At 28.8% G+C, this 20,953-nt stretch overlaps 1 protein-coding gene across 2 annotated transcripts in view; it reads right to left on the bottom strand.

The window, feature by feature from the left end:
- The window catches only part of LOC129960365 (battenin-like), a 55,980-nt gene extending 37,556 nt beyond the window's left edge, over positions 1-18,424 (bottom strand). The window contains exons 1-4 of one of the 2 annotated variants that reach the window (XM_056073770.1): positions 18,193-18,424; positions 15,282-15,333; positions 13,180-13,270; positions 12,256-12,306 (exon numbers count right to left, since the gene is read on the bottom strand). In XM_056073770.1, coding sequence (XP_055929745.1) covers positions 12,256-12,306; positions 13,180-13,270; positions 15,282-15,333; positions 18,193-18,265 — 267 coding nt within the window. In that variant the 5' untranslated portion in view covers positions 18,266-18,424. Of the gene's footprint in view, positions 1-12,255; positions 12,307-13,179; positions 13,271-15,268; positions 15,334-18,192 lie in introns of both variants that reach the window. The other variant, XM_056073772.1, reaches the window with a different exon arrangement.
- Between the last annotated feature and the right edge of the window lie 2,529 nt (positions 18,425-20,953).

Here is a 20,953-nt window from a genome sequence, read left to right as displayed (position 1 = left end):
ATCAGAATTTGATAAGGTGCGTTTTGCAATTATCATCTAACACTTATATGAAAAAAAAAAAAAAAAAAAAAAAAAATGAAAACAATTTGTTACTTCTTCGGCGTAGATCAATTTTGCACGAGGTTGTTTCTTTTTACGGCATATTTCAACGCGAATTACGTGTAAACCATGCAGCAGTACAATTAATGTAAGAAAAACAACAATTCATAACTGAAACTGGTTTTTCAAAAATAGAAACTGAATATTCTGTGTGTATACTGATAAACGCATTGCAACATGCTACCAAGACTAAAGAAGTGTGAAATATAATATATGAATACGATCATTCAATTCACACAGTGATACACTAGAGTGAGCCACTATAACAGCGCATCGTGCCCAAGAGATTTTTATCTCATTAAAAAGCACAATTGAATGATATTAATAAAAATGACAATTGCTATGAATACAACTGCTTGCAATTAATGTGAAAATTATAGTAACAAATACCAGCGTGATCGCCTTTCGAAGCAGCATTTTTGGCCCAACACAAGAGGAGTGCTATAGTGCGGTTGATAGTGGTTAAAATATAGTAGCATATATATGAAACTATTAGATGAATAAGGTTGGGCTCAAGGCGTATATCGCGGCGGCCACACTGGGGGCAAAGTTTAATGCGATCTTGAATAGATGCTAAAAATCGTGAAGATTGGCAATGTTGGTACTACGTTACATATAAAGAAAGGTATATCTTATAGGTATAGGTAAAAGAATCTTGTGTATCTATCTCCTAAGGCATTAAAAAACAAACATAGAAGTAACGACGCCTTCTATTTTTAGAGGTGGAAGTAGATTTTATGTAACTGATGTTAAGACGCATACAAGTTTTCTAATTGACATTAGAAGTGAAGTTTTCTATCATCCGTTAAGTCGTTTCAGACTAAACAATAAAAAACGTAATTTTGTTTTATATGCAGCTAATGGCACCAGAATCGGTATAGGATTGTTGACACTTGATTCAGGTTTAAGACATGCAGTCAGTTTCGGGAGGGGGGGGGGAAGAGCCCCAGCTTTATTTTGACATCGTTCAACGTATATATATATATATATATATATATATATATATATATATATATATATATATATATATATAAAGTGTCATTCGAAAGGGCTTAACGTACTCTTAAAGATTTTTGCATTAAAAATTTTTTAAGGGGTCGTCTATATCTGAAATAAGAACAAATCTCAAAGTTTTCAAAGGCAACAGTCGCTTTCCTCATCAAATTTTAAAACTATATCAAAATTTATGTTCGAAAATCAAGTTTCATTAGTTAATGTCTATTCACGTCAAAATTATGAGTTAACAAAATTTTGATTTTCTGATATTAAAATTAAATCTTGAATTTTTATTTCTTAAAAACTAATATAGTTATTGAACTAAACTGGTTTCATCACGAAAATATAAGGTATTTTACACATTTTTCAAACGTATTTAACATAAAAAGTAATTTTAATATGAGAAAAAATTCAGAATTAAGAGTTTAGAGATTTTTAAATTGCAGTATACTTAAATTCTCACCTAAATCGAAGGATTATGCCATTTAACGGGGATATGCAAAATTTCAGCTCTTTCCTACGAGTAGGTTTACCATAATATTAAATTTTCAATATTGCATCTAAAATAATACATTCAGGCGTGCGTTCACAAATTTTAAAATGTTGACAGCTTTTTATTTGGTACTGAAATGCTACTGATCATGCATTCCTTCAAACAAATATCGTTTTCTACAATGGTTTAATATATATATATATGGAAGTTTAATTTTTTCATGATAAGAACATAAATTTTCCGATTGGCCTGCTTCCGATTCAAAACTCAAAGCCCCACAATGAGAACAATATTTTCTTACATCAGCAATATCTAAATTTTGAATTAATTTTTCACACTTTGCTGCCAACTCTGCAGCTTCAAGATGGGCTTTTTTTCCTTTTTTTTTTTTTCGAATTGCCAGATTCTTGCTCGGTCTTTCTTCGAATTTTTTCTTTATCTGATATCCCATGACGCCCAATTACTATTAAAAAACACTGCAAGGTTAATACGTGTATTGCTAAGTATTCAGACGATGAACAGACGAGAAACGGAAAATTTCCATTAATCGAAAAAGGCAAACAAACAGGAAAGTTATTGCTTAGTGTTGCCACAAACGATGTGTCTAAAAGCAGAATTAATAAATAAAATTGCTTTAAACTCAATTTCTTTTAATTAAATCTTTACTTTACTTTTTTTTTTGTCATCATTTTGCCGTCAAGCGCAATATAAATACTTATTACGACGTAAAAATATTTTTCATTAAATATTTCAAACAATATTGGCGAAACAATCTTCAAATATCATCAGGTGAGTCTCTATCTACCAATCACAAAGCTAATAAAACACAATGTTTGCATAAAATTTGTTTATATAATGGATAGATATATAATTTCGTTAGCGGCAAAACATATGAAATCAAAATGAAAAAAAAAAAAGTTTTTCATTGCCATAAAAATTCTATAAACAGTCTTTACTTTTAAATGTAGGGGATAATTTCTGCCCTTTTGGTAAGTTAAAATTTTTACTCATCGGTTCATATAATGTCACTCATAGAATATAAGAAATTACAGAAAAATGGGAATTGTATTTCCAAATAAATACTTTGTAGGATTGAACTATTTAATTTTACAAATACTCTGACGAATTTTTTTCTGTTAATAATTTATGGATAATGAACTCTGTATTTTTTAACCAGAAAAGGGCTATTTGTTTTTATTTAAATTTACTAATGCTTTTTAAATGCTCAATATTTCTTACACAAGTATCAGATTTCATAAGATTTATCTGCCGTTATTAGAATTTTTGTAATATTGCATATAATTGAAAATGGAATAAAAAAGTTCAGGAATCAAAACATTATTAGATAATGAATTTAATATTAATATTTTGAATGCAAAAGGTATCTTATATTCATTCTCTATACATGTGAAAACAAAGAATTTGAAATAATTTCAATCACTCGCAAAGTATTGATTAATATTTTATTTTAGAATTTTTCTGTAAGCATAAAATTAAACAGTCTTCTTAATATTTAAATAAAGTGTAGAAGTGGATCGAATAAAACTGAAAAACAAATTTCAATTGTTTACTAAATAAATAGCTTATATGCTTTTGAAGGGGAGGGGGAGGAGATTCAAACTTTCAAGAACTAATGCCAAAATGAAATCTATAGCTATTCTCAAAACTTTCAAGAATAATTATGTTGTTTCCGGAAAATTACATTTGGATGTATTATGACGATTTGTAATTTTTTTTATTGGTTTTACTACTCCATGTACTATAAGTTGGTTAATAAATGTTAGATTTTTTTAATGCTAGTTTAATTAAATTAACTTTGTTGTGCTTAAGCAAATAGGTTCTATAATAAATTTTCGATTATTGAAGTGATTATTTCTTAAAGACATCCCATGGAATAATTATTATGTAATATAAATTATATTTTTAACAATTATTCTTACAGACATATACAATAATTCGTATAATTATACCAGCTTTCAAATTTCTATTCATATAAGAAGCAGTAAAATATGTGATGGATAATAGCTTTATAAAGAGCAACAATAATAGAAATTAAAGTTATGAACAAACATTTAGAGTGATGTTCTGCAATTTGCTTTTCACATCTGTCACACGAATATATCCTTTATGCACGATTTCATACAATGAAATCTTTCGCAATCAAAAAGCATTTGCATAGAACACGAAGCTGCTGGTAAAACATGGAAGAAAATTTATTTACATTTATCAGTGAATGAAATGCACTACTTTTTTGTTTGCCCGTAAAATAAAGCGTCTTTTAATTAGTAAGCAGTGATTACAGGAATTATATATACTGATAAAGAAATATAGGAATAAAGAATAGAAAGAATAAAAATCAATTTTTTTTCTTTCTCTCTCAAACGATACGATATTTAATTCAACACTAAAATTAATATTTCTTTTAAATAACAATTATATATATATATATATATATATATATATATATATATATATATATATATATATATATATATATATTAATTGCTTATAACTCATAACATTCTGTAATTTTGAGTAGACAGTTTATATTTCAACTATTTTAGTTCAGAGTATTTAGATACGTATTCGAAATTGGGAGTTGCTACTTGTAAAAAAATTGAATTTGTGAAAATCTAAATATGAAGATGATCTCTTGCTTGAAAAAATATTTCCTACTAGTAATTCCTAAAATTATTTATGAAGAACATACTTACAGCAAAAGGCATTTAGATTTATTTTGAGGCAATTTTACATTAATCATGTATCGGAATAAAGAGCAGCGTTCAGATACTTTTTTGACGGACAGTAACATCCTTCTATGGATGCGAAATTAGCGTTGTAACCAAATGTAGTGACTTTAACAAAGAATGGAAATAATGCAGATCTATCCCGGTGGTCTTAGACCTCGTGGGTTCCTTTCAAAGAAATTCTCATGCCTGCAGTATAAATATTGAACTTATAACCGAGATTTATTAACTGCATATAGTGTCATGCAGCATCCTAGATATTTATTAGATTTTGTTGAGCGAATTGTGGATTGGTTGCTGGTGAATCTTCTGGATAATGATCGGTATAGGAAAATTAAGATAGACAAGGAAGGTAAAGTGACATTTGGTGATAATTTACTTAACGCACAGATGCCAGTTGTTGCTAGTGTCTATATACTGATGCTACTAGCGTAAAGATATTTTATTTTGTTCATCTGCCATTAAAACGTAGAGTTTTTGACGAGTATACGACATGCTACATCCAGGATTTCGCATTATAAAGGAGCTCGTGGGTTCAAAATATGTTTGACTAGAAATGATTAAAGACATAAGTGTTTGATATAGTACTTACATCGATTGTCAGCGATCGAAAGTTCATTTGCATACTGTTACAATTCCTTGTTTCCAATTAGAAGTTTGCACATATCCATTTGGATATTATAAAATTGTACTTGGCTACAGATACTGTCTAACCATGATAGATAGATTTATAAAGTGGCCGATAAGTGTTTGATATAGTACTTGTATCGATTGTCAGCGATCGAAAGTTCATTTGCATACAGTTACAATTCCTTGTTTCCAATTAGAAGTTTGCACATATCCATTTCGATATTATAAAATTGTACTTGGCTACAGATACAGCCTAACCATGATAGATAGGCTTATAAAGTGGCCGAAAGCTGTGTCTATGATAAATATGGAAGTGGAGACTGTTGCTAGAGCTTTTGTAATCATCTGGTTTCACGAATCGTCACTCCTCAGAGGTTGACAAGCGATAGGGGCAATTCAGATTTTTCTGTATTCCCTGGTGTTCATTTAGCTAACATTGCATCTTATACTCTACAGTGCAACGGGTTGTAGGAATATTTTCATCGTCTGTTAAAGCAGGTTTTGACCTATTATCAAGCCGACTGGTTAGATGCATTGTCTCTCATTTGTTGAACCTCCGGTCTGTCCTACGCGAGGATCTCATCTATAGAGTTGTTATACCGATCAAGTCTTTGATTTTCTGGACAGTTATATGAGGAGATAAAGATTGATCCGTCCTAATTACGTCGTGTAATAATAATGACTCTTCATACCTTTTTCCTTCATCACGGTAATCAGCATACCTATATACCAATGGATCTCTAGACGTGTAATCGTGTTTATGTTTGCCGACTTCAATTCAAGAAAGCCTCGCAGACTTCTTATGAGGGCCCTTTCGAAGTGGTATATCACCAGACAAATGGCTCAGTCGTTTTTATCAAAGAACAAGAACGACTCATCTCTATGGATCTTCTCAAACCTTCTTTTCTCTAAGTATCATTACCCGAATCGATAAAGCAGAAGCAGCAAACTTGTCACACAAGATCTGTTATGGTGGTCCAAGTTTCGTCTCCCTTCGTGAGATTGAAAGGGAAATCATATGACGATTTCGCATGATGGTATCATCTACCTCAACTGCACAACTGTTGGCTGCCTGGAATAAAAGCAGAAAGGAGTTTGCACTCAATCACTGATAATATGATTTTTCTCGATTCTGAGGATGGATGCCATCATAGATAGATATACCTTTTAGAGTTTCGTATTATAATCAGAGAGCATTTTAGAAGCCCTTTTATGTCTAAGCAGACAGAACCAGCAGATTTCGAACATTGTATAAACCGCAGGAAATGCCACTGCACTATTTTCCCAAACGAAATTATCCCTAGACTACCTAACCAGTCTGAAGAAATGTGAAATTACTTTGTCCGTTTTTATGATGGACAAAGTGAAATCCAAGAATCAACAATGAATAAAAAAGGCAGAATTAAAATTTAAAAAAAAAAACAAAAAACGATCAGAAACCCACTCTATTTGCTTAGAATTTTCAAACTCCTCTTCACTACATAGTTTCTAATATTTGAACGATCTCCCTCTATTCAACTACACAACATCAAAATTTTTCAGTAAAAGTCAAAATTCTTTCAAACAAATCAACAGGTAAAGCTGAAGTTTACAGCTAAGATTACTATGAAGTCAAACAATTAAGATCCCCACCAGGAGAAGATAATTAATTTAGCAAAACAAGGCCTCCTTTTTTCTTACGGAAATGAAGAAAGAGAAGCAAGGACCTGCCTAAGATTAAAACAGATTCTCTAGAAAGAAATACCAAACCTAACCAACTTAATCAGAAATCAACATCAGCTCACTGAAAATTACATCAGTGATGCGCATTCAACATATGGATATCTAGAAACTTCATAGGACTGGCTACAAAAGATCGGACTAAGCTCAGAGTGAAACAGAACCATGACATCAAGATAAATGGAAAAGCCATTAGAAACATCATTCAACTTGTATCATTCCAGACGTCATATGACACTGAAAAGTAAAGCCAAAACTACAACCCAAAACTAACCCGATTAAAATATAAAATAGGTAAGAGTTCTACATCTTCAACGATCCTAAAAACCATTCCTGCCGTTATTCTCAAAATTTCGATTTCATCCTCCAAGAAATCAATAGACTACTCCTAGGTCTACATGATAACACTCTTTATCATGGCAACATAAAAATTGCAGCAAATTCTCCTGAAGAAAAGAGAAAAATCACCCAAATTCTCCAAAATAAGAAGCAAGCATTTTTTCTAGAAGATCCAATTGAAGATCGATCAATGAATGCAGTTATCAAAGGATTCCCAAATGGCACCCCAGTTGAATAAATAAAACAAGAACTCATGGAAATGAACCTCAAGTTCACCAAAATGATATAATTTAAAAGCTATAATGATAAATCCTCCCCTAAATTTTTCTGGTTGAACTACAAAGAAGCATAGTCCAAAAAAATCTTCACCATCACCAGCTTACATTACTTGAAAATAAAAGTCAAATCTCTATCAAGAAAATTTTCACCTACAGTTTGTTACAAGTGTGAAGATTTTCACTACTCCGTCAAGAAGCACCTCCAGGAACCAAGATACATAAGATGTACAGATGTTACTAGAGACTGTTCATTGAAATATAATACTGAAAATTTCACCAATATTAACTGCAAGAATACAGGTTACATTACCTTCTGGAAAAGTTGTCCTGCATGCTCATAAACAAACAACCCATCAAATCGAATTTAAGCCAACCCAACAAGATAGAACAAAAAAAAAATAACCCTCCCATTCAACTCCTTCGCCCTCAAAAAAATACTCACTTCATTTCAGCCCCAATATTAACAACATTTTATACTGCCACTACTTAATAACAAAAAATATATATGTTCGATAAATATTTAATACCTGATTTATGTAGGATTCGATTTTTTCCCCTCATAGCTTTAATGTGCTTTAGATCTGACTATAAATCGAACTAGTCCAAATAAATTCTCAAGGTACGTAGCGTCATTAAAAACCCTCAAAAACTGCTTATTTTCGATAGTCCTCATAAATTATTAGTTAGGATTAAAAAGTTTTTTTTTTTTTTTTTTTTTTTTTTTTTTTTTTAATTCAAGTGCTTATATTTTTCTTCTAATAGAAAAACAAATCAATTCGCCACTTTAGGACTGCCTGATTATAGACTGTATTTTCTTTGTGGTTCGGATCTTTCAATGTTTAATGGATTTATTGAACCTGGAGGTAAGTGAAGAAGGCTTTATCTCAATTTCGAGACATGCGGGATAATATATCCTTTTCATTTACTTGACTCTTCTTTCATCTCCTTTATCTTTTTTAGATAAGGGGAAAATCCTTTCTTTTTAGAAATAATTTTATGTATTCATGTTATGTTCTTAACAGTAACTTCAGATCATCTTTGCTTTTCTATACGTGATTACTTGTTTGTAGAGCATTTTTTAGTTATATTTCAACGTTATTTAATGACTTTCCATTAGTGAATTATTTAAATATTTTTATATCAAATAATTTTTGTGCAAAAGTTCAAGCATTTCTTAACAATATGCCTGAGAATGTGCATTTGATTCATTGTGCAATTCTATAAGTGAATGATTCAAAACTTCAGATATTTGATTCGATGATTTTCATATTAGAAAAATAAAACTGGACGAGGATTTTTTTTTAAATTTTTATTGGAAGATCATAAAAAACTTGGAGAGTTTTGAAAATTATTTTCATTCTTTCTCGTGAACAAGTATCTATGGAAAGAGGATTCACCACTAATTAAAATATTGAAGTGGGAAATTTGAATGAAGAATATAACATGTTTCACTAAATGTAATCTATTATTACATGAAGCAGTCTTTCGAAATCCACATAGTAAACATTACTAAAGAATTGGAAATGTTAGCAATATCTGCACATTCACAATATCGCCTACTGTTGAGGAAACAGATGGCGAAATAAATAATAGTCAATGACATAAAAAAAGTTTAACTCTGATTTCTTGATCTCTCTATACAAAAAGAAATTTCTCTTAGAAAAGGAAATTGCTGAAATTGAATATAAAGCTAATGCACTTACTTTCCCGACAAGCCAGGAAAAAAAACAGCCCCAGGATTGAACACAAGTGTTGTGAAAGCTATGCCAGCACCTTTCCTATTATACTATTCGGGCGCTCGGCAACTGGGATACATTATTAGTATATAAGCGATATTGAAAGTTTGTGGGTCATTTTTTCGAAACTGGCGGGCTATTATTGAGCTTTAATATTTTCATGAATGAACATTCTATATGTATATTACCATTATACTAAATTTCATTCCGAACTCCACACTCGTCACATCCCCCCTCCCCTCCTCCTCTTGCAAGTCTTCATTTCCATCTCTGTAAAGAACTTATTCACTTACTCAGTCTCTTTCCTTATTGGTTCACAGTGTTTTCATCCATTATATCGACTTCGATTAGCCTCTTCACCTTCCCACTGTTTCATGACCAGACTCTCAATTCAGCTTAAACAATCTTTCACTAAGCATCAAACTTTAGCCAACCGTGAGTAACGGTGAATTCGCGCCGTAGGAACCACATTTTCTTCTCCTTATGTCCCTAATACACTCAATCACTCGCCAGAGCTAAAAGTTGACATTTATGAAATGGATATTTTCATTTACTGTATGTTGCCGTTGCATTTTAACAAGTTTTTTTCCTTATTTAATATTTTTAAACTGCTATTTGATTACAAATCAACTTGAAAATTATTGCAGACTCACCGTAACAGAAAATGCTGCAAACTTAAGATATACAGATTAACATGCTGCATAAAAAGGATTAATTTTACATTCATTCAGATACAAATGGCAAACAATAAATAGAATGACTTAATAATTTTTTAACGTAGGCAAATTTATTGTCTTTTGACACAAAATGTTATTTCTCTTTAATTAGACAACAAGGCCAACATCACAGATTTAATATGTGCCAGTCAATTTAGATAGAAAAAAATTTGGTTAATAAAGAGCCTGATTAATTATCAATATGATTAGTACTTTAGTCATAAATTAATAGTTTACTATGAACCCACAGCTAATACATAATGACATTAATTACCTTCCTATATCACTTTAATTAATAGACAATTATTAAAAACAATATAAATACGTTATTGCCTAATTCAAATATAATACGATTTTAAATTAGCAGACATCATTGTGCAAAAGTAATTGATACTAGTAATTTAAAGTATTGTGAGATATTTGTTTATACCTAATAAACAACAGACATGTGAATAAAAATAAGCTATACACTTTTTTTGGGTTAGTTTTAGGTTCAAAATATGAAATGCACATTAATTTCATTTTGATAATACAATTTAAAATCACCTGCTAAATTACAAATTAAACAGATTATTAAACATGGCAGTCACAGCAGTCTGCTACTTACACTAATAAACACTTGGGAATACAAATGATAGAAAAGTCATCATCAATGGGTTTGTGGTAATATAAATATTACTTGAATCCTTCAGTACCATTAAGAAATATTTTCTCATTGTAGCTTTAATTTATCAGTATATAAACTGAAGTGCTGGCATGTGTTGTTTGCATCTGATTGCCATTATATGGTTGTATAAGTAGCAGACTCAACCCTGATCTTCACATGTTTAATAATCTAATCTGTTCAAACAATTGTACTGAAAAGCACAAGCAAGACAATCAATTACTGAGCTGCAGCTTATATGTTGATTAATTACGAGAGTGGGATGAAACGTTTCCGGCCTGATATATCCCAGAATTACTTTGACTACAGCAATTCAAAGTAATTCTGTTTAGTACTTCTTGCATATTTTAAAAGATTTGTGCTTGGTTGTTTTTGCACGATGCTGTTTTTGAATTGTCTTCTTTTATTTTTAGCCGTGTATGGAAAAAACTGAAGTGATAGCTGTGATAAAATATTTTTAATAAAAGGCTTATCTCCAACGGATACTAAAACTGAGCTAGATATAACACTGGGAGAATCTGCTCCTTCATTTACAATTATTAAAACATGGGTTGCTTTAAACGTGGTCTTACAAACACTGTGGAGGCGGAGAGTTCTGGAAGACCAAAATCAGCCACTACAGATGAAATCGCTAGAAAAGTTCACAAAAATATATACAAATTGACAGAGGTTGCTGAGTATGTTGGTATATATGAAGAACGAACATATCATATTTTAATCGATATTTTGTATACGGGAAAGTTATCAGCAACATGGGTGCCGCATTTGGTGACATTGGATCAAAAACTGCAGCGCATGACAATATCAGCTCTGTACAATTCAAACCGAACTGATTTTTTGCAGCATTTCCTTACGGTGGACGAGATATAGATCCATCACTATACTCTAGAGGATAAGCAGCAATTAAAACTGTGAACAGCGAAGGACTGGGCACCAAAACAAGAAAAAGTGCGTCATCTGCAGGAAAGGTTATGGCAACAATTTTTGGGGGCTTTTAAGGGAATTTTATTATTGGATTATTTAGAAAAAGGCAGGGCAATCAATGCTGAATATTATGCTAATCTTTTGGATAAATTGCATTCTAAAATCAAAGATAAAAGACCAGGTTTGGCCAAGAAGAAAGTTCTGCTTCACTAGGACAATGCTCCCGTCCATGAGGCTGTCATTGTGAAGGCTAAACTTCATGAATTGAAGTTTGAAATTCTTCTTCATGCCCTTTATTCTCCTGATATGGTCCCCTCAGACTACAACCTCTTCTCCAACTTGAACAAATTTCTGGCTGGAAGGAAATTCTGTTCTGAAATCGAAGTCATCTCAGCTACGAATGCATATTTTGAGGCCTTAGAAGAAAGCTCTTACAGAGAGGGGATCCAAACATTGCCGCACCACTGGAGAAAGTGTATGCCTTTGGAAGAAGACTACGTTGAAAAATAAAGCAATAATTAAACATAATTTTTTTTTTTAAAATTTTCTTTGTTAGGCCGGAAACTTTTATACCTACCCTCGTAAAATTACGGCAAAGAAATAATTTAAAACATGTCCTAAGTACGGATATTGAAAGCGTCTGTTTTAAACAATATAAATTATTAATGAAAAAGTGTTAGAGAAAATTTTCAAATCCTCCTTACAAAAACCAATGAAAAGAATAAAGCATGGAAATAATATCTACATAAAACATTTTGAAATTTCAACCATTAAAGCTTTAGATGAGAGAGACGTCAAGCAAATAATATTTCTTAGATAATAATTAAAAAAAAAAACACATTACAAAAAAAAAAAAAGTAAGTAAACAAGGAAAAGCTATCTTAAAGATGGAGACAGCATGAAAATAAACTTACTCCAGTAGATATTTCATTACATCTGGTTACATTTGTTGAAGTAACATTCAGCTAGATTAACAGGAATTAGTTAATTACATTTCATTAGCATTACAAAATTCATAATTATTTAAAATTCATTTCATTAGCATTACAAAATTCATAATTATTTAAAATTCATTTCATTAGTATGCATTAACAATTTCTTTAAACAAAATTTCATTATCCATTTAATTTTTAAAATGATGGAGTTTAATAAAGAAAATAAAAATGTAAGAAGACACAATTACATTTACTTAAAAAAAAAAAAAGACTTTGAAAATGAGTTTTGCTCTGGGAAAGGAACAGCCTATATATCTGTAGAAAAACTACTGGAAAATCCCCCACACACACACTCTTCACAAATACAAGTTCTTGAATCATTTTTTAAGTTTCCTCTATATTACTAATATTTTTTCAAAAATCAATTACATAAACAGAAAAGGCATAAGAATTTACAAGGAGTTTCCAATTTTTTTAATTTCATTTCTTTCTGATTCTTAAAGATATTTTATGTAGGTCATATACGGTACTTCCATTTCATTAAAATAGAATTTATTTATGAAATATGAATATTATAGAATTATAATAAAATCATGCAGCTGAAGAACTTATAGAATTGAAAATTATATCTGATAGTCTATCCAGTGATATCTGATCCTAAGCAAATGCAATCAAAGTTTTAAAAAATAAAGAAAGATAAGAATGGATAAATAAAAATAAATTAATAAATTCTTCTGAGAATGCAATAAGAATATGGTAAGAGGTGACAGGGGCAAATTAATTATAAATGCTAAACATATTTTAAATGTCAATTTGAAATACATAAACAATGAAATAATTATGCACAATAACAAGATATATAATTAAAATGCATAAAATTTAAAGAGGTTGAAAGAAACTTACTGGGACACCACCATCTGTTTTTGGATATAAGAGATCATATGCTGCACTTAACATTATCACATATGGATAGTTATTGCACAATCCCAATAACCTAGAATATAAATATAAACATACAATTTTTATAGATTTATAAGCATCATTAAAAATATATAATTAGAAATTTGAAAAATGTAAGAAATTATAACGTAATATACTCATTAATATTACAGAGCAATACACAGAGTTAGAATGCATAATTTACTTACACAATTCCATAATGCGAGTTTTAATTAGACTGCACTTTAGTTATCACTTGATTGCTTAAATAAATACTTTATGTAGCACAAACATATTTAAACTGTAGATAAAAAAATGGTTAGCAGCATAACTATTTTGAATTCTGAAGAACTGTAACCAAATACTTCTGTCAATAACAAACATGAAGACAACAGTTATCTAACAAGTGTTTTATTTTGTTAGTAGCTCACATGAAAGAATTTATTTAAAAAAATTATTTTATTTGTACATATGTTAAAAAATAACAACTAATGCCACTCAGTATTACTAGGAGGGAGGAAAATATTATAGTATTTTTGCCATGAGCTCTCAATAAAATGCCCATAAAACTGAGTTTCAGGTACATGAAATTTGTAGACAGATACACAAAATTTCAAATTATAAAACCCACATATTTCCAGATCTGAGAAGAACTAGAAAATTTATATAAAAAAAATTATTTTTGCTAAACAATAAAAAAAAAATATTGTAGCTAAACAATCAGTGCCATATATATATTAGTTCAGTTTTATGTTTAGAATAAACTGCCTATTCAATTACATATAATTTGACTATTTACTTCAGTGTTGATGCATTAATTTTTAAATAAATTACCACTTTTGCTGTATCAGAAGAGTATAAAATTTCATCTGGCATGAGATGTGAAAAAATTAGAAAATATCAAGCGAATCGAAAGCAATTTTGCTGAAAAGCAAATTTGAAAGTTTTTATGGAAATGTAATAGTTTATATAGTGAAATAATTTCAAATTAAACTAATTTTTCTTTAATCTTCCAGGTAAATTAATGATCTATTTTTGTCAATTTTAAGAAAAGTAAGCTTTTTATTAAAATGCCAAAAAGTTTTAAAAAAATTTTCAGGTAATTTTTTTTTTTTACAGAAAGAAAAAAAGTAGGAGTACATTTGTCTGAGTATGTATCAACAAAAATTTACTTATTTTGCCAAGTCAAGCATTAAGAAAATGTCTTAATATGCATAATAATTTTGTAAACTTTTATCAGTTATTACATAAACATAAGCAACCATACTGGAAAATTCCTGTTAAGCTAGATTTATTAAATTGCAAATATGTTCATTGAAATAAAAAAAAGGAGAAATTTTGAACTGAACGAAAGCAATTGCTAATAGCACACATATGAGATTTCTTTAAATATAGAATAAAGTTTAAAAAAAATCTTCTATATACCTCAACCTTATTCTGTCGAGAAAAAAAAAATGTAATGCTACAACAAAGATATATTTAAAGTGAGCTATAAAAGATACATTTCTTCAAAAGAATACAAATGTATAATTTTCATGAATTCAAAATTAATATAAACAGAATCATTTATAAGCACTGAAACTTTCAATCCTATTATTTGCACAGACAAGTACACAAGAGTTTTCCTTTTGTCAAGCTCAGTGGAATAATAAGTTGAAGTTTTTAGTAAGTTGAAAAAATACTGAAAGAAATTCCATAATAAAACAGTAAAATATTGATATCTGCAATGGTTTATCTAAATTAACTATATTAATAAGCATTAATGTAATTGAATAAACATTTATTCTTCATTAGTTTATCATGAGAACCCTTCTCATAAACAGTTTAGAAAGGAAACAATTTTAAGATTTTGAAATTTGATAATCAGTTCAGGAAACACACTAACAGAGAAAGATGCCAATGCAGAGAAAATTTTAAGGAATTTTACATGTATAATTTTAAGTAGCAATAAACTTCAAATTATGTATAACATAAATGTTTAAAGAAAAAATTAAAGTTGTCATGTACAACAATAAAACAAATGGACACATAAATAAATAAGTTTTTGCCTTACCAAATTCACTTACCAAAAGCCAATCAAGTTTCGTATTCGCACATTTTTTTCCGGAATGATAGGAGCTGAAAGAAGAAAGTCAAGACTTATTAAACTTAATAAGGATTTAAACCATCAATGTATGTTAATATAAATTAAAGTCATAAATTATAGTTCTGAATGCATGAATGTTCCACATTCCTCTTAAATAAATGGTCTGAATTAAATCAAATTTTACAGACTTATTATATAGGACATGAGAAAGAAAACTATCAACTTTCAAAGTATAAAAATTAATTAGAAATTAACAAACATTTCTTCTTTCCCTCAATTTGAACTATTCTGCAACTATTTTTTTAAAAAATTTAATTTATTTCAATGAACTTTTTTTGATAAAGCCTTTATTGGCTTTAAAGCAATGATTTAAAGATGCTTAAAAATAAACCTAAGCTAGTGATTCAAATTCAAATGAAGGCAAGGAAAAGAAAGCATTCATTTGCGAGTTAATGATTTTTATTTTTTGTTGAAAACATGAATACATATGAAGAACAGCTGCTTGAAAATATTAGCAATTCTAAAAGAACACTTTAAAAGCAGATGATTAACAATTTTTATCAAGAACAATAATTCATTTGGTTTATTTTCACATTTTTCTTATTAATGAAAAATTAACTATGTAATTATTTTTCTCAAAAAGCTCTTTAAAACTTTTCTTTTTTATAACATTTGTGAATAAAGTTTGCAGTTGTAATACAACAAATATTAATAACTTATGATAAAAATTAGCTACTGCAGGTTTTTAAAAATTCTCTAATTCAATTGATATTCTAATTTTACTTTAAAAATTTCAGATAGTAAAATAATTTTGTAAATTATATTATTTTCTGCGAAAGAAATTTTTGCACCAAAAAATATTAGACATATAAGGAATTTAATTCAGAGCAACACTGGACATACCAACTAGTATTTTGATAGCATTTCAAAAGCATCATTAATAAAATATCTATGAACAATCATTCAGCTAGAACTGATATCATATGTAGTTATTAATTACATCTTTATTACATAAAATTTATATAATAAAGATATTAGTTTACATACATCTCAAGTCCCTTCTTTTACCAATGGATAAATTTTGTTAAGGTTGGCAAACTAACATAAAAGACATTATGTTTCCACCCATAGGTTTTAAATGCCATTCAAACAGAAATAGATAGGAAAATAATTTAATTTCGATTATTATTGAAATATGTTTTCATATTGTAAACACTAGCAAATGTATTTAAAAATTAAAGTCTGACATTTTAAGGATACTATTTTTTTAAAAAGCAATTCACAATTTAGTGCACAAATAGCTTTCATAAAGATTTGAGCTGTGTATATACCGAATTTTGCTTTATTTTATAAGTGACCAAACATCTTTTCATGTTTTTCAAATTGATCTGAAAATCAGATAATTCACATTTATTTATATATTTAAGGTAATATAAATATAAAGTTTACTGTTTCAAAATCTCTTTTCATATGACTTTAAATTTATTGATTACTATACACGATACCTTAGAAGATTAAATCCTACAAACAGAATGAAAATTACTTTCAAAATGCACTGGTTAGACATTTGAAGCAGTTTCAATATGTTAAAAGAATATATATATTTCTGTTTACAAGAAATAACTACAATCAGGCATGAAGAATAATTTGCTATTTAGAATAAGATTTTTGCAAAGTATGTAAAAAATATACAGGTGGTGCAAATGGTTGAAAGATTTCAAAAATAAATTTATTGTTTTTCATTTTCCATTTACAAATGTCCTAAAATTACTAAAAAAACAAAACAATACATGCTATGTCTGTCAATGCTGCAAACAAGAATGGATCAACAAAGTGTAACGATAATTAATTGGTGGAAGAAATGCAGAACAGTATAAGTATTTCTAAAAAAACCCTGTCCTAATGACAAACATGTAAAGTTCCATATTTAACTGCACCGTAGACACACACAAAAAAATTAACTATTTATATATATTTTATAGTGATCAATCTCCATAACAACTATCCATTTAAAAAAGAATCCAAAAATACATTTCTTCTGTATGTATACAGTTTTTAACTTCAGATAGTATTTAAGAGATTGAAAACAAAAACTGGAAATTAGATCTAAGACTGAAAAATAAATTAAGTAGCAAGAAAGAGAAGAAGTATAAACTTAGAGTTAAGTTTTAAATATATATATATATATGTATATATATTAAGGACTTTGTGATTAGGCACAGAAAATGTTTCAAATGACATTTTAGATGTATACAATCAAATATTCAGGTTTAACAGACAGAAATATTAAAATGAAAAAGAAACGTAAATAATCTTATCTTATGAAAAAAAGGAACAATTGCCTTATTTAAACTTAAGTCTGGCAAAAAGAAATCTCAGTAACTCACATAAAAAAATAAACATAATCTAAACTAAAATAAGCTCACAGTGAAGAAAGCTACTTTATCATGTTAATAAAATAACACAAGATCTACATTTTTGGAAGCCTATTAAATCACTCGATAAAATAGCACCAGAATAAAGCTATTAAAAATATTTGAAATTTAGATTTGTAGAATATTAAAGTAACATATGCATTCTTATTCAGATTTAACGATAATATATACTTCCACATTTATTAACTGGTTCTTATTGTCTTCGGAATACACAGGTGATTAGAGTTACAAAATGTTCAGACTTATGCCATACAAAATATGTATCAAAAGAAAAATATAAAAAAAAAAATTAAAATCGTTTAGAAAACTGAAAACACTTGGAAAGATGTAAAACAACAGCAAATAAAATGTAAATGTTTAATAAGCAAAAACATTTACTTCACCATCGCAAGTAATATTTGTGTTAAATATTTGTTTTTTAAAAATTTAATTTAAAGAATAAGAAAAATTACTAACAGTTGTTAAAATCATCCATTTCGGCATTTAATTCCTCAATTTGTGTATTATCCTTCTCTGGTTCTGTCATCATACTGCTGAATTCTGCTTATTTACAAAAATATGCTAGTTGTCAGTCATACGACCACAACTAATTAACGTCCTCAGTCCAACAATTTGCAAAACAAAACCCATATGATTGCAATGCATCGGACTTGTTGTCAAATTATACTATTGGTTGACAGAAAAACTTAAGTTCCACCTACTTCAGAAATTTTAGTGTTGCCATATTGCTAAAATGAAAGAAGTAAATTAAAATTTTCCACCTGTTGATAAGACCTGGTTTTAACCTAATTTTCGTACCAAATGAGGAATTGGGGTTTATTTCGAGGTTCGTCTTACTTTTTCGTAGAAACTTAATATTTCATATCGCCTAGGAGGCTATATCCATCGTGTGCTGTGATACTTTGAATGAATTTTATTCTTGTGTTATTTAAGTCACGTGATGGAAAGTAGCTAAATTATCTGATCGGAGTTTTGAGTAGATTTGAATTGAATCTGTGATTAGACATGTGGTGTTTTGTTTATGATTTTAGATTACTTCTACTAGCTCTTCTTATCAATTTCTTCAGAAACTGAAAATCAATGAAAAAATTATTTGATATTTAAATATATATATATATAGAGAGAGAGATTTCAGAAAGTAAAATGTTCAAGAAAAAATAAAAACAATTCAGGCCTTGGACAGCATTTTCGTCTTCATAAACAGCAATAAATAAAATCATATAATTTATATTCTTAATTTTGAAAATGCATTGATAATAATGCTTTCTTTGGCAATGATTTTAAAACGGTTGTGAACTAATTTACCAGTGGAATTAGGCTTATCGTATGTGGTCTAGTTTTTGAAATAATTTATAATTTCTATTAAATCTAAATATTAAAAAAAGACTTATTTTACTGTTTCTTTGTGGAGAAGGGTAATTTATATATAAAGAAAGTTTTCTAACAAAAGTTTTCATATGTATTTGGGTAAATTATACAACTATTATTTTTTAATATAACAAAAATATAATGGTAATATAATTTTTTTTAATTGAAATGCAGGGGGATAATCATTCCTCCCTAATAAATGATAATATTTTTATGAAAGGTCAGATTAAGAAATATATTATCAATATTAATTTACTTGAATTATACGTTATATTATTATTAATATATGTACCCACCATAATATTATACAGGGTATCCCAAAAGGATTGAAACGCAGATTACTTCTTTACCTATTAGTGATAATTGGGCAATGTAAATAGCAAAGTACAAAAAAAAAAAAAAAAAAAAAGTACGAAATAAGACCCTGTTAATATAAAAATAAAAAGAAATCCGTTAATTTTCCAAAAGTTTCGCTTTTAAAATTTTTATGCTATCCTTCAAGACAAATTTAGTTAATTAGAAAGCTTTAATTTTTTATGCAACAATATCATTGCCAACCCCTCCCCTGCATATTCGTATCTTTAAAATTGAATGAGTACGAATAACTGAAAATTGAATGCGTTGCATAGGGACCATATATCAAAATAGAAATAAAATTTCTTATATATTATAAAAATATGCATACTATAAATAATATATTTTCGTAGAACCGTCACGCATTTTTGAGGCTTCTTTTTTATGTTCAGATTGCCATTTTTTGTAAAAATTAAAATACAAAATAAGTACGTGTAAGTAACTTATTGTCAAACGTATCATAATTTTTCAAAACGCATTCTAACAAATTCACAGATGACTTATTTTCTTTCATTTAACTGTTTCAAATAATTATGTTAAAATATTTTTTTAATTGCATAGTGAAATGCAAACGATTTTCTTTTACCATAAGATCTTTCTAAAATACATTTTATTAAATGTTGTATTTGTAGCAACATTTTATAAAATGTTGTATTGTACATTTTATAAAATGCTATTTGTATGCATAATTTTTTTTATTATTATATGCACCAACTGCGAGACCGCATAAAATGAAATTTAGAGCATCATGCTTCCCAATGCTCGTATAGGCAGGCCACTGTTTATCTGTGTCTGTTAAAGCTTTATTTTAGGGTATCTGGGATTTTTCTGCCTCACGCTATCGCATTTTTTATTTAAAAATTTTACGTGATGTAATAAATGGCATAGGTCAATTTTTTTCCCTGTATCATAATTAATTTGGCTTTTAAAATACAATTATGTAGTTTTTTTTTCTAACAATCTTGTTAGATGGAAAAGAAAGACTTTCAAATATGTCTAGAAGGTTCGCATAAGAATTAAAAAAGTGTAACTTTTTGAAAATTATCGGCAAAAATTTTTCATGAACGTAGTTTTATTCTGTAACTTATTTTGAACTATTCTGCAATTTATGTCGTCCATTTATCTCAAATGGATAAAGAATTAAACCACGTTTCAATATTTTTGGGGTACCGGTATATATTTGGTGCTAAAAATGCTATTATGGTTTCATGTTTTAAAAATGTATTGATTATAGAATTTCATACATTATATGCTGCATGGTTTAGCAATATATTGGATGACGGCCGCTAAGCTATTAGCATAAAATAACTAAAAATATAGTTGGAAAGTCTTTGCGATGTGGGCCGGCATTCAGAGTATCAAGCAATGGAGATATCGTACAATATCTTATGCTAGTAATGTAACGAATGTGCTAATAGCGTAATATTGTGTATTCATCTTTCAGATTCTACGACATCAGATAATAAAGGAGTACGGCTCTTTCATGCAGACTTAT

This window comes from Argiope bruennichi, chromosome X2 (genome assembly GCF_947563725.1).
Source record: "Argiope bruennichi chromosome X2, qqArgBrue1.1, whole genome shotgun sequence".
NCBI classification, from domain to species: domain Eukaryota; kingdom Metazoa; phylum Arthropoda; class Arachnida; order Araneae; family Araneidae; genus Argiope; species Argiope bruennichi.
This window is presented reverse-complemented; position numbering and strand designations above follow the sequence as displayed.